Source organism: Orcinus orca, chromosome 21, assembly GCF_937001465.1.
Source record: "Orcinus orca chromosome 21, mOrcOrc1.1, whole genome shotgun sequence".
NCBI lineage: Eukaryota > Metazoa > Chordata > Mammalia > Artiodactyla > Delphinidae > Orcinus > Orcinus orca.
This window is the reverse complement of record NC_064579.1, coordinates 1,791,540-1,805,719: the sequence shown is the minus strand read 5'-3', so window position 1 is coordinate 1,805,719 and position 14,180 is coordinate 1,791,540. Positions and strand designations below refer to the sequence as shown.

Below are 14,180 nucleotides of genomic sequence, written 5' to 3'. Positions count from 1 at the left end.
TATTAACAAATTTGAGAAGATTGAAATCATACTGTAACAAATTTGAGAAGATTGAAATCATACTGACCATCTCATCTCATTTTCCTACCAAAATGGTATGAAACTAGAAATCAGTAACAGGAGGGTGAAAACAAAGGGAACAGAAACCAATGAAATAGAAAACAAATGGACAACAGAGAAAATTCACAAATGTGTGGAAATTAAACAACACACTCCTTTTTGTTTTGTTTATGGTTTCCTTTTCTGTGCAAAACTCTTAAGTTTAATTAGGTCCCGTTTGCTTAATTTTGTTTTTATTTTTATTACTCAAGGAGATGGCTTGAAAAAGATATTGCTGCAATTTATGTCAAAGAGTGTTCTGCCTATGTTTTTCTCTAAGAGTTTTATAGTATCTGGCCTTACATTTAGGTCTTTAATCCATTTGAGTTTATTTTTGTGTATGGTGTTAGGGAGTGTTCTAAACAACACACTCCTTAACAAACAATGAGTCACAGAAGAAATCAAAAGGGAAATTTAAAAAAATTCCTTGAGACAAAAATGAAAACACACTATACCAAATCTTACAGATGTAGCAAAAGCAGTTCTAAGAGGAAAGCGTATGTATAGTGATAAATGTCTACCTTAAGAAAAAAAAGATTTCAAATAAACAACCTAACTTTACACCTCAAAGAACTAGAAAAAAAAAAACTAAGCCTAAAAGTTAGTAGAAGGAAGGAAATAACAAAGATCAGAGCAGAAATAAATGAAATAAGAGACCAGAAAGTCAATAGAAAAGGTCAATGAAACTAAGATCTGATTTTTTTTAAAACATAAACATGGAGAGTTGGAAAGATGGCGGAGGAAGAGCCAAGAAAAAAGATCCCTTTGGTTCCAGAAAATCTCCTGAAAAAGAGGAAGGCTTATCAGGCCCTGAAAGCCACCCAGGCAAAGCAGGCGCTTTTGCAAAGGAAGGAGCAGAGGAAAGGAAAAGAGATCAAGTTTAAGCGACTAGAATGGTTCCTACATGATTCCTGGCAGCAACTACGTGACAAGGTGCGACTCAGACGACTAGAAGTGAAACCTCATGGCTTGGAAGTGCTAGATAAACATTCCTTGGCCTTTGTTTTACGCATCGAAAGGATTAATGGGGTGAGTTTACTGGTGCAGAGGACCATTGCAAGACTTCGCCTGAATAAGATTTTCAGTGGTGTCTTTATGCAAGTAACTCCTCAAACCATAAAAACGCTTCGTATAGTGGAACCTTATGTGACCTGGGGATTTCCAAATTTGAAGTCAGTTCGGGAACTCATCTTGAAACGTGGACAAGCCAAGGTCAAGAATAAAATCATCCCTTTGACAGACAACACAGTGATTGAGGAGCACCTGGGGAAGTTTGGTGTAATTTGCTTGGAAGACCTCATTCACGAAATTGCCTTTCTGGGGAAGAATTTTCAGGTGATCTCAGGGTTCTTGCGCCCTTTCCAACTCTCAGTGGCCCGTCACGCTACCAAGAATAGAGTGGGCTTCCTCAAGGAAGTGGGCTCACCTGGCTATCGAGGTGAATGCATCAATCAGCTTATCCAGTAGCTGAACTAAACCCAGCATATCTGAAAGCACAGTGCCTTGGAAGCATGTGTTTTTGTTTTATGGAATTGTTACCCAGTATCTTCAAGCAAGATTATTTTCTGCTGTATCTTCAGAAACTGGAGGGAAAGGGTCAGGGAAAAGATGGTGATGTTCAGGGCAGGCACTTTTCATCCCACTTCAGTTCCAAGAAAAAGTTCCTGTGTGTTTTCTGCAAAGACCGCCGTCCACCTCTGAAACCAGCAAAGGACTTGTGTCATGGAGGAGGGAGTCCTGTTTTATCACACCTATCCTGGGACTTCATGTTGGTGAACGAGCAAATACCCACATATGAATACAAGACAGCAGTGGACCAGGCCCAGGGGCATATTGAACCTGGGGTATCCAAGGGCCTTGTTTTAGAAAGAACTTGAAATACAATTAGAAAGAAGCGCACAAAAACAAAAACAAAAACGAACAAACAAAAAAACATAAACATGGACACACATTTAGCTAGACGAAGAATTAGAGAGGACTCAAATAAATAGAAATGAAAGAAGATATTCCAACTGTACCACAGAAATACAAAGCATCATAAGAGATTACTATGAACAATTGTATGTTAACAAATTTTATAACCTTGAATAAATGGATAAATCCCTGGCACATATAACCTACCAAGATGGAATCATGAAGTAATAGAAAATCTGAACAGACTAACGAGTAGGAGATTGAATCAGTATCAAAAACCTCCCAACAAAGAAAAGCCCAGGACCTACAGTCTTTACTGGTGAATTCTACTAAATATATAAAGAATAATTAATACCAACCCTTCTCAAACTTTCAAAATATTGAAGATCAGGGAACACTTTCAAACTTATTTTATGAGATCAGCATTACACTGATACCAAAGCCTTGCTGGACACTACAAGAAAAGAAAAACTACAGGCCAATATCCCTAAAGGATATATGAATATGAACCAAGGATGGTTCATTCAACATGCTCTAATCAATCAATGAGATGCATCACATTAACAGAATGAAGGGTAAAAATCATAGAATCATCTCAATACGTGCAGAAAAAGAATTTGACAAAATTCAACGTCCTTTCATGATTAAAAACTCTCAATAATAAGGCATAGAAATAATGTACCTCAACATAATAAAGGCCATACATGACAAGCCTACAGCTAACATCATACTCAACAGTGAAAATCTGAAAGCTTTTTCTGTAACATCAGAAAAAAGACAGGAATTTCCACTCTCACCACTTCTATTCAACATAGTACTAGCTAGAGTAATTAGGCAACAAAAAGAAATAAAAGGTATCCAAGTTCTTAAAGAAGAAGTAAAAATGTCTGTTTACAAATGACATGATTCTATATATAGAAAACCCTAGACTCCACCAAAAAAAAAAAAGTTAGAACTAATACATGAATTCAATGAGGTTGAAGGATACAAAATCAATATACAAAAATCAGTTGCTTTTCTATATGTTAACAAATTATCAGAAATAGAAATTTAAAAAACAATTCTATTTACAATAGCATTAAAAACAATATTTAAGAATAAATTTAACCAAGAAGATGAAAGATATATATGCTGAAAGCTATAAGACAGTGATGTAAAAATTGAGGGAGACACAAATGAGTGGAAGGATAGCCCATGTTTATGGACTGGAAGAATTAATATTGTTAAAATGTCCATACCACCAAAGACAATCTGCAGATTCAGTGCAATCCCTATCAAAATTCCAATGGCATTTTTCACAGAAATAGAAAAAACAATCCTAAAATTTGCTTGGAATCATAAAAGAATCTGAATAGCCAAAGCAGTCTTGAGGAAGAAGAACAAAGTTGGAGGCATCACAATTCCTGATTTCAAAGTACTGTATTACAAATCTATAGTAGACACAGACCAATGGAACAGATTTGAGAGCCTTTTATAAACCTTGATTTTGTCAAGAGTGCCAAGAATACTTAATGGGAAAAGGATAGTCTCTTCAATAATGGTGTTTGGAAAACTGGATATCTACATGCAAGAGAATCAAACTGGACCCCTATTTTATAACATTCACAAAAGTTAACTCAAAATGGATAAAAGACTTAGAATGTAAGACCTGAAACTGTAAAACTCCTAGAGGAAAACATAGGTAAAAAGCTCCTTGATGTTGGTCTTAGCAATGATTATTTTATATGACACCCAAAACCTCAGGCAACAAAGCAAAAGTAGACACCTGGGACTACATCAAATTAAACAGTGTCTGTACAGCAAAGGAAACAAAATGAAAAGGCAACCTATAGAATGGTAGAAAATATTTGTAAACAATATATCTGATGGGTTAATATCCAAAATATATAAAGAACTTGTGCAACTCAATAGCAAAGAAACAAATAATTCAATTTTAAAATGGGCAGAATAGACATTTTTCCAGAGCAGACATACAAATGGCCAACAGGTACACAAAAAGTGCTCAGCATCACTAATCACCAGGGAAATGCAAATCAAAACTACAATGAGATATCACCTCACACCTGCTAAGATGGCTTTTATTAAAAAGACAACAGATAACAAGTGTTGTCCAGGCTGTGGAGAAATTGTGCACTGTTGGTAGGAATGTAAGCTGGTACAGCCATTATGGAAATCAGTATAGAGGTTCCTCAAAAAAATTTAAAATAGAGCCGTATGATCCAACAATCCCACATTTGGGAATATATCTGAAGTAAGTGAAATCAGACTCTCAAAGAGATATTTGCACTCCTATGTTTATTGTAGCATTATTCACAATAGCCAAGATATAAAAGCAAACTAAATGTAAGGAAGATGTGAAAGAAAATACACATACACAAAAAACATTATTCAGCCATGAGAAAAAAGAAAATCCTGCCATTTGCAACAGCATGTGTGAAACTAGAGGACGTTATGCTAAGTGAAATTAGGCAAAGAAAGATAAATACCACATGATCTCACTTATCTGTGGAATTAAAAAAAAAATTAAACTCAGAGAATAGAATGGTGGTTACTAGGGGCTGGGGAGTGAAGGAGATGGGAAGATTCCAGTCAAAGGGTACAACAAGTCTTCAGTTGTAAGATGGATAAGCTCTGGGAATCTAATGTACAGCATGGTGACTATAGTTAATGTGTGTGTACTCTAGATTTTTGAAGAGTAGACCTTAGGCATTGTCTCTACAAAAAACAGTGATTGTGAGGAGATGGATGTATTAAATAACCTGATTTCACACAGTATACTATGTCAAATCATCATGTGGTACCCTGTTAATAGATACAATTTTATTGGTCAGTTATTCCTCAGTAAAGCTGAGAAAATATTGAGAACATTTTCATCATCTCAAAACCCTTGATACCAATTAGCTATCATCCCCTATCTTCCCATCCCTTCCCCAACCCCAGCCCTAAACAACCACTGATCTACTTTCTATCTGTACCGATTTCTCTATTCTGGACTTTCATATGAATGGAATCATAACATATGTGAACTTTTGTGTCTGGTTTCTTTCACTTAGCATAATGTTTTCAAGGTATATCCAAGCTGTAGCATCTATCAGCACTTCATTCCTCTTTAGAGCTGAGTAATATTTTGTTTTATCCTTTAGTCCATTGATGGATATTTGGGTTGTTTCCACTTTGGGCTATTATGAATAATGCTGATATAAGCATTTGTGTACAAGTTTTTGTGTTTTCATTTCTCTTCTTATATACCCAGGAATGGAACTATTGGGTCTTTTGGTAACTCTAGATTTAATCATTTGAGGAACTGCCATTAAACAGACTATTTTTCAAAGCATCTGCACTTTTACATTCCCATCAGCAATGTATGAGGGTTCTGATTTCTCTACATTATCTTTTTGATCATAACTCTCCTAATGGGTGGGAAGTGGTATTTGATGATGGTTTTTCTTTGGGGTGGGTTTACTTTTATATATTTTTAGATGAGGCTTCTGATACTTGGAATTTGAGTGTCCTTACTGTTAAAATCAGTCTCACAGAGGCTCTGTTTCTTATATGTGAAATAGGAAATGACAATAACTTTCTTCTAGAGTGGTTTTCCCACTTTTTAAATTATAGTAAAATATAAATAAAATTACTATATTTAAGTGTGCAGTTCAGTGGCATTAAGTACATTCACGGTGTTGTGCAACCACCACTACCGTCCATCTTCAAAACTTTTTCATCTTCCTCGAGGGAAACTCTTTATCCATTCAACACTAACTCCCCATATTCACCAACCCGCCCCACTCCCACCCCAAGTGCCTGGTAGCCACCATAATGCTACTATGAACATGGGTGTACAAATATCTGTTCTGAGTCCCTGCTTTAAATTCTTTTGGGTGTATACCCCAAAGTGGAATTCCTAGATTATGTGGTGATTTTATGTTTGATTTTTTGAGGAACCACCGTACTGTTTTCTACAGTGGCTGTACCATTTTACATTCCCACCAGCAATTACACAAGGTTTCCAGTTTCTCCACATCCTCATCAGCACTTGTTATTTCCCCTTTTTCTTTTTTTCAATAGTAGTATTCTAATGGATGTGAAGTGGTATTGTGGTTTTGATTTGTATTTCCCTAATGATTAGTGATGTTGGGCATCTTTTCATGTGTTTATTGGCCATTTGTATATCTTTGGAGAAATGTCTATTCAAGTACTGTGCCCATTTTTGAATTAGGTTGTTTGATTTTGTTGTTAAGTTGTAGATGCTTTTTATAAATACTGGATATCAATCCCTTATCAGATATATGATTTGCAAATATCTTCTGCCATTCCATGGTTGCCTTTTCACTATTTATAGTATCCTATGATGCACAAAAGTTTTTAATTTTGATGAAGTACAATTTATCTATCTTTTCTTTTGTTTTCTGTGCTTTGGTGTCATGTCCAAGAAATCATTGTTAAATCCATTATCATGAAGTATTCCCTTCTGAGACTTATAGTTTTAGCTCTTGGATCCATTTTGAGTTAACTTTTATATACAGGGTACAACTTATTTTTTACATGTTGCTTATCCAGTTTTCCCAACATCACTTGTTTGAAAACACTGTATTTTCCCCATTGAATGGTCATGGCACCCTTGTCTAAAACCACTTGGCCTTATATGTGAGAGTTTATTTTTGGGTTCTCCATTCTATCCCTTCAGTCTATTTCTCTGTCTTTATGACTCAGTATTGTATGGTTTTGATTACTATAGCTTTCTAGTAAGTTTTGAAATTGAGTATGTGAGACCATATAAGTTTTAGATTTTTTTTCTATCTGCAAAAAACACCATTGGGATTTTGATGAAAATTGCTTGGAATCTGTAGATTGATTTTGGGTAGTATTGACATATTAATAGTATTAAGTCTTCCAGTGAACAGGAACAGTCTACCCTGTTCCTTCATGAGCAGGGTACTCACTGTGCATTTGATGTGTATTTTCCTGATGACTAATGATATTGAGCATCTTTTCATATCCTTATTGGCTATTTGTATATCTTCCTTGGAGAAATGCCTGTTCAGATCCTCTGCTCATTTGTTTGCCCTTTTTTTTTTTTTTTTTTTTGATGCTTGCTTTTAAAGTTAATTGACACCTGTTTGGTCCCAACACAAAAACAGCACTTGAACCACAGAAAAAGTTCAAACAAAATAGAGAGTTAAGAAAAACATCTCTTCCCCCAAGCTCAATCCAAACAGTGCAAGATGGGAAATGGGGTTTTGGTGATAACTTTTGTCTTTTTTTAAACAGATAAATCTAATCTGGTATATCTTTCCACCCAGAAATAAAGAATTTCACAGTCTTAATTCTCATACATCATTTTGTCACATCATTCAATTAAGCCTCTAGATTAAAAAAAAATGGATAGCAATTGGACTGGCCATTGTGGAGTACATTATGAACACAATGAGCTTCGCTGTATTCTCACATCTTTAGCCAGCAATTGTTGGAGCTACATACACGTCCCAGGCTGACTAGTGACTCCAGTGAACGACTCAACCACACCTACACCACAGCACACAACTCCAGTCTCTTCTTTGTCTGTTGCCCAAAGAAGCTGCTCTTTGAGGCTGTTCCTAGTGACTTGTAATGGTGCCTCTTACATCTTTAAAGTCCACATTCCTTACCTTCAAGCAAAACTAAAGTAGCAGTGCAGTTTTCCCAGCACTGCTTATTGAAGAGGCTGTCTTTTTTCCATTGTATTCTCTTTCCTCCTTTATCAAAGATAAGGTGACCATATGTGCATGGGCTTATCTCTGGGCTTTCTATCCTGTTCCATTGATCTGTATTTCTGTTTCTGTGCCAGTACCATACTGTCTTGATTACTGTAGCTGTGTAGTATAGTCTGAAGTCTGGGAGCCTGATTCCTCCAGCTCCATTTTTCTTTCTCAAGATTGCTTTGGCTATTCAGGGTCTTTTGTATTTCCATATAAATTGTGCAATTTTTTGTTCTAGTTCTGTGAAAAATGCCATTGGTAGTTTTATAGGGATTGCATTGAATCTGTAGATTGCTTTGGATAGTATAGTCATTTTCACAATGTTGATTCTTCCAATCCAAGAACATGGTATATGTCTCCATCTGTTTGTATCATCTTTAATTTCTTTCATCAGTGTCTTATAGTTTTCTGCATACAGGTTTTTTGTCTCCTTAGGTAGGTTTATTCCTAGGTATTTTATTTTTGTTGCAGTGGTAAACGGGAGTGTTCCCTTAATTTCTCTTTCATATTTTTCATCATTAGTGTATAGGAATGCAAGAGATTTCTGTGCATTAATTTTGTACCCTGCTACTCTACCAAATTCATTGATTAGCTCTAGTAGTTTTCTGGTACCATCTTTAGGATTGTCTATGTATAGTATCATGATATCTGCAAACAGTGACAGCTTTACTTCTTCTTTTCCAATTTGTATTCCTTTTTCTTTTCTGCTTGCAGTGGCTAAAACTTCCAAAACTATGTTGAATAATAGTGGTGAGAGTGGGCAACCTTGTCTTGTTCCTGATCTTAGAGAAAATGGTTTCAGTTTTTCACCATTGAGAATGATGTTGGCTGTGAATTTGTGATATATGGCCTTTATTATGTTGAAGTAGGTTCCCTCTATGTCCATTTTCTGGAGAGTCTTTATCATAAATGGGTGTTGAATTTTGTCAGAAGCTTTTTATGCATTTATTGAGATTATCATATGGTTTTTATTCTTCAGTTTGTTAATATGGTGTATCAAATTGATTGATTTGTGTATATTGAAGAATCCTTGCATTCCTGGGATAAACCCCACTTGATCATGGTGTATGATCCTTTTCATGTGCTGTTGGATTCTGTTTGCTAGTATTTTGTTGAGGAGTTTTGCATCTATGTTCATGAGAGATATTGGCCTGTAGTTTTCTTTTTTTGTGACATCTTTGTCTGGTTTTGGTATCAGGGTGATAGTGGCCTTGTAGAATGAGTTTGGGAGTATTCCTCCTTCTGCTATATTTTGGAAGAGTTTGAGAAGGATAGGTGTTAGCTCTTCTCTAAATGTTTGATAGAATTTGCCTATGAAGCCATCTGGTCCTGGGCTTTTGTTTTTTTGGAAGATTTTTAATCACAGTTTCAATTTCGTTGTGATTTGTCTGTTTATATTTTCTATATCTTCCTGGTTCAGTCTCTGAAGGTCGTGCTTTTCTAAGAATTTGTCCATTTCTTCCAGGTTGTCAATTTCATTGGCATATAGTTGCTTGTAGTAATCTCTCATGATCCTTTGTATTTCTGCAGTGTCAGTTGTTACTTCTCCTTTTTCATTTCTAATTCTGTTGATTTGAGTCTTCTCCCTTCTTTTCTTGAGTCTGTTATATGAATTTTGTTTATCTTCTCAAAAAACCACCTTTTAGTTTTATTGATCTTTGCTATTGTTTCCTTCATTTCTTTTTTATTTATTTCTGATCTGATCTTTATGATTTCTTTCACTCTGTTAACTTTGGGATTTTTTTGTTCTTCTTTCTCTAATTGCTTTAGGTGTAAGGTTAGGTTGTTTATTTGATATTGTTCTTGTTTCTTGAGGTAGGATTGTATTGCTATAAACTTTCCTCTTAGAACTGATTTTGCTGCCTCCCATGGGTTTTGCATCGTCGTGTTTTCATTGTCATTTGTTTCTAGGTATTTTTTAATTTCCTCTTTGATTTCTTCCATGATCTCCTTGTTATTTAGTAGCATATTGTTTAGCCTCCATGTGTTTGTATTTCTTACATTTCTTTTCCTGTAATTAATATCTAGTCTCATAGCATTGTGGTTGGAAAAGATACTTGATACTATTTCAATTTTCTTAAATTTACCAAGGTTTGATTTGTGACCCAAGATATGGTCTATCCTAGAGAATGTACCATGAGCACTTGAGAAGAAATTGTACTCTGCTGTTTTTGGATGGAATGTCCTATAAATGTCAGTTAAGTCCATCTTGTTTAATGTGTCATTTAAATCTTGTGTTTCCTTATTTATTTTCATTTTGGATGATCTGTCCATTGGTGAGTGTGGAGTGTTAAAGTCACCTACTATTCAGTGCATGTTCGTGGGGAACCTGGTGCTAAGCCATTCATAGACGACCTGCTTCTGGGTCAGGGTTTCGTATGTAGCAGAGCAGCTCCCTCGCTGCGATCTATTGAAAGTCAGCCCTTGACACAAGGGTTTGTTGAAAGGTAATAAAAAAAAAATTAAAGTCTCCTACTATGATTGTGTTACTGTCAATTTCCTCTTTTATGGCTGTTAGCATTTGCCTTATGTATTGAGGTGCTCCTCTGTTGGGTGCATAAATATTTACAATTGTTATATCTTCTTCTTGGATTGATCCCTTGATCATTATGTAGTGTCCTTCTTTGTCTCTTGTAATAGTCCTTATTTTAAAGTCTGTTTTGTCTGATATGAGAATTGCTACTCCAGCTTTCTTTTGATTTCCATTTGCATGGAATATCTTTTTCCATCCCCTCACTTTCAGTCTGTATGTGTCCCTAGGTCTGAAGTGGGTCTCTTGTAGACAGAATATATATGGAGTCTTGTTTCTGTATCCATTCAGCCAGTCTATGTCTTTTGGTTTGAGCATTTAATCCATTTACATTTAAGGTAATTATCAATATGTATGTTCCTATTACTGTTTTCTTAATTGTTTTGGGTTTGTTTTTGTAGGTTTTTTCCTTCTCTTATGTTTCCTGCCTAGAGAAGTTTCTTTAGCCTTTGTCGTTAAGCTGGTTTGGTGGTGCTGAATTCTCTTAGCTTTTGCTTGTCTGTAAAGGTTTTAATTTCTCCGGTGAATCTGAATGAGATCCTTGCTGGGTAGAGTAATGTTGGTTGTAGGTTTTTCCCTTTCATCACTTTAAATGTGTGCTTCCACTCCCTTCTGGCTGGCAGAGTTTCTGCTGAAGAATCAGCTGTTAACCTTATGGGGATTCCGTGTATGTTATTTGTTGCTTTTCCCTTACTGCTTTTAATATTTTTTCTTTGTATTTAATTTTTGATAGTTTGATTAATATGTGTCTTGGCGTGTTTCTCTTTTGGTTTATCCTGTATGGGACTCTCTGTGCTTCCTGGACTTGACTGACTACTTCCTTTCCCATGTTAGGGAAGTTTTCGACTATAAACTGTTCAAATATTTTCTCAGACCCTTTCTTTTTCTCTTCTTCTTCTGGGACCCCTATAATTTGAATGTTGGTACGTTGAATGTTTTCTCAGAGGTCTCTGAGACTGTCCTCGATTCCTTTCATTCTTTTTTCTTTATTCTGCTCCCTGGCAGTTATTTCCACCATTTTATCTTCCAGCTCACTTATCCATTCTTCTGCTTCGGTTATTCTGTTATTGATTCCTTCTAGAGTATTTTTAATTTCAGTAATTTTGTTGTTCGTCATTGTTTGTTTGCTCTTTAGTTCTTCTAGATCCTTGTTAAATGTTTCTTGTGTTTTCTTCATTCTGTTTCCGAGATTTTGGATCATTTTTACTATCATTACTCTGAATTCTTTTTCAGGTAAGTTGCCTATTTCATCTTCATTTATTTGGTCTTTTAGGTTTTTACCTTGCTCTTTTGTCTCTATCATTTTTTTTTTGTCATTTCTTTTTTTTTTTTTTTGATGTGTGGTGCTGTAATCCTGTCTTACTGGTTGTTTGGCCTGAGGTGTCCAGTACTGGAGTTTGCAGGCAGTTTGATAGAGCTGGGTCTTGGTGCTGAGACGAGCACCTCTGGGAGGCCTCACTCCAATTGATATTCTGTGGGGTCTGCGGTTCTCTGTTAGTCCAGTGGTTTGGACTCAGAGTTCCCACCAGAGGAGCCCTGGCCCAACTTCTGGCCTGGGGACCATGATCCCACAACCTTTGTGGCACAGTAAAAAAAAAAAAAAGGAAGAAAGAAAAAAAGCAGCAGTACAATATCAAAGAGTAAAAAACAAAATAGAATTAGGAAGATAAAAATTATATTAGGAAAAATAAAACTATAATTGAAAAAACTGCAACATGGTAAAATAAAGCCACAACAGAAAAAAATAAAAAAAAAAGGGGAAACAAGCCAGAAGGAGAGAACAATAACAAAGTATAAAGAATAAAATAAAATTAGAAAAATAAAAGATTTTTTAGGAAAAATAAAAATATAAAAGGATCAACAACAATGAATCAACAAGGTAAAACAGGAAAATGTAAAAGAGAAAAAAAAAAGCGTTGGCTCTGGGGGTGGGGTTTAGGCGGGGGCTGGAACTTCGGCAGGGGCAGGGTTTTGGGTGGGGCGGGACCTAGGTGGGTTGGGGGTGACATTAGAGCATGGGCCGGGGCCTAGGCGGCGAAATGTTCAAGTGTGGGCAGGGCCTCTGCTTACGACCTGCGCAGAAGGGGAGCAGCAGCACGTGGAAAGGAGGGCCTCTGTTGTATGGGGTTCCTGAGTTTGGAGGTAGCCACCTGAGTGAGGGTGTGTGGGTGGGGTTTAGGCCCAGTGTGTTGGAGGGGGTCTCCGAGTGTAGACGTGGGGCCCCGGGTGGGGGTGTAGGGGTGGGGCTTGGCCTCTGCGCGGTAGGAGGGAGGCTCCGAGGGCAGAGGATTAGGCCCGGGAGCCCTACAGGTTCCCCGGTGCCTAAGAGGACAGGGAAAGTGCTGGCCCCGTTCCCTTCTGTTCCTCCATGCCCCTCCCCCGCCATCTCCCCCATCGATGCTGGACCCCTAACTGTGGGTGGGTCCCGCTGGGTGTAGGAACTCCTCCCTTCCCCTAGCTGCCCCTCAGGGGTGCCCGTCCTGTAGGTCCGGCCTTTACTTTTGCTGCCCCTTCCGTCCCTCCCACTCCCTCAGGACCCATGCAGCTGGAGGGGGCCTCGGTGAGCAGAGGATCAGGCCGGGGATCTCAGCAGGTTCCTGGGGGCCCAGGTAGGTAGGGGAAACTTGTCCATGCTCCCTTTTGATCCTCTGCCCTCCCAATGGCCCCCCCATTTCCCCCTTCAGGCATGGGATCCCTTCCCCTCCCCCAGCCACCCCTCAGGTGGGCCAGTCCCATCCTGCCTCCACTTTTCCTCTCTCTTCACTTCCCCCAAGCCCCACATCCTACCCAGTTGGGGTCCCTCCCATCCCCTTAGGTGTCTGTTGTCCCCCTCCAGTGCCTGGTAGGTGCCCTAGTTGTGAGGAGACACAAATTTGACGTCCTCCTAGTCTGCCATCTTGACTCCGCCCCCTCTTTTGCCCATTGTTGAATCAAGTTGTTTGGTTTTTATTGCTGTTGAGTAGGAGTTCTTCATATATTCTGTATACGAGTTCCTTATCAGATGTATGATTTGCAAATATCTTCTCATATTCTCTGAGTTGTCTTTTTACTTTATTGACAGTGTCTTTTAAAAAATTTTTTTTAAATTTTGATGAAGTCCAATTTGACTATATTTTTCTTTTGTTAGTCATGCTTTTGAGTAACAAAGAATCCAAGGCCAAATCCAAGGTCATGAAGATGAACCCCTATGTTTTCTTCCAATAGTTTTTTAGTTTTGACTCTTACATTAAAGTACTGAGTTAATTTTTGCATATGGTGTAAAGTAAGGGTCCAGCTTCACTCTTTTGCTATATGCTATATATGCTATATGCCTATCCAGTTGTCCGAGAACAACTTGTTGAAATGTCTACGATTCTTTGTATTCCTTTGACCCCTCCACCCACTGCAGTCTGAACTTTGCTACTACTACTGCCCTGAAACTGCTGTCACCAGGTCACTAATGGCTAAATTTAATGTGCACTTTTCAGTCCTTTCCTTTTTGAAATCCCCCTTGACTGCTGTGGCTTCCCACCCCCAAGCTTTCTCCCACCCCTCTGGCTTCTTCCGCTCAGTCTCTGCCCACCCCACAGCTCCCGGTTTCCGTTTTCAGCCCTACACACACTACCTGGGTAATCTCATCCTCTTTCACAATTTCACTTGCCACATAAGTACTGATTTTCCCCAAATACTTAACTCTCCTTTTATATCAATGTTATTTGCAAATCATATATCTTATGTGTGATCGATATCCAGTATATATATAGAACTTCTACAACTCAGCAAAAGACCCACAAACCATCCAGTGAAATGAATAGACATTTCTCCAAAGAACATCTCAAATTCAGCATTTCCAAAATAACTCTTCTCTGCTTCAAATTTGCTGCTTTGTGTGTGCTACATCTGTACATGGCGTCCCATCCATG

General features: G+C 37.7%; 1 protein-coding gene across 1 annotated transcript; it reads left to right on the top strand.

The window, feature by feature from the left end:
* The first annotated feature begins 516 nt into the window (after positions 1-516).
* Positions 517-11,897, top strand: LOC101289131 (60S ribosomal protein L7-like 1). Its single transcript, XM_049704213.1, has one exon. The coding sequence runs from the start codon at positions 832-834 to the stop codon at positions 1,564-1,566; it is 735 nt and encodes a 244-aa protein (XP_049560170.1). The 5' UTR covers positions 517-831; the 3' UTR covers positions 1,567-11,897.
* The last annotated feature ends 2,283 nt before the right edge of the window (positions 11,898-14,180 follow it).

Excerpts from the sequence above, each read along its gene's own strand:
- LOC101289131 (XM_049704213.1), top strand. The coding sequence starts at position 832 with ATGGCGGAGGAAGAGCCAAGAAAAAAGATCCCTTTGGTTCCAGAAAAT.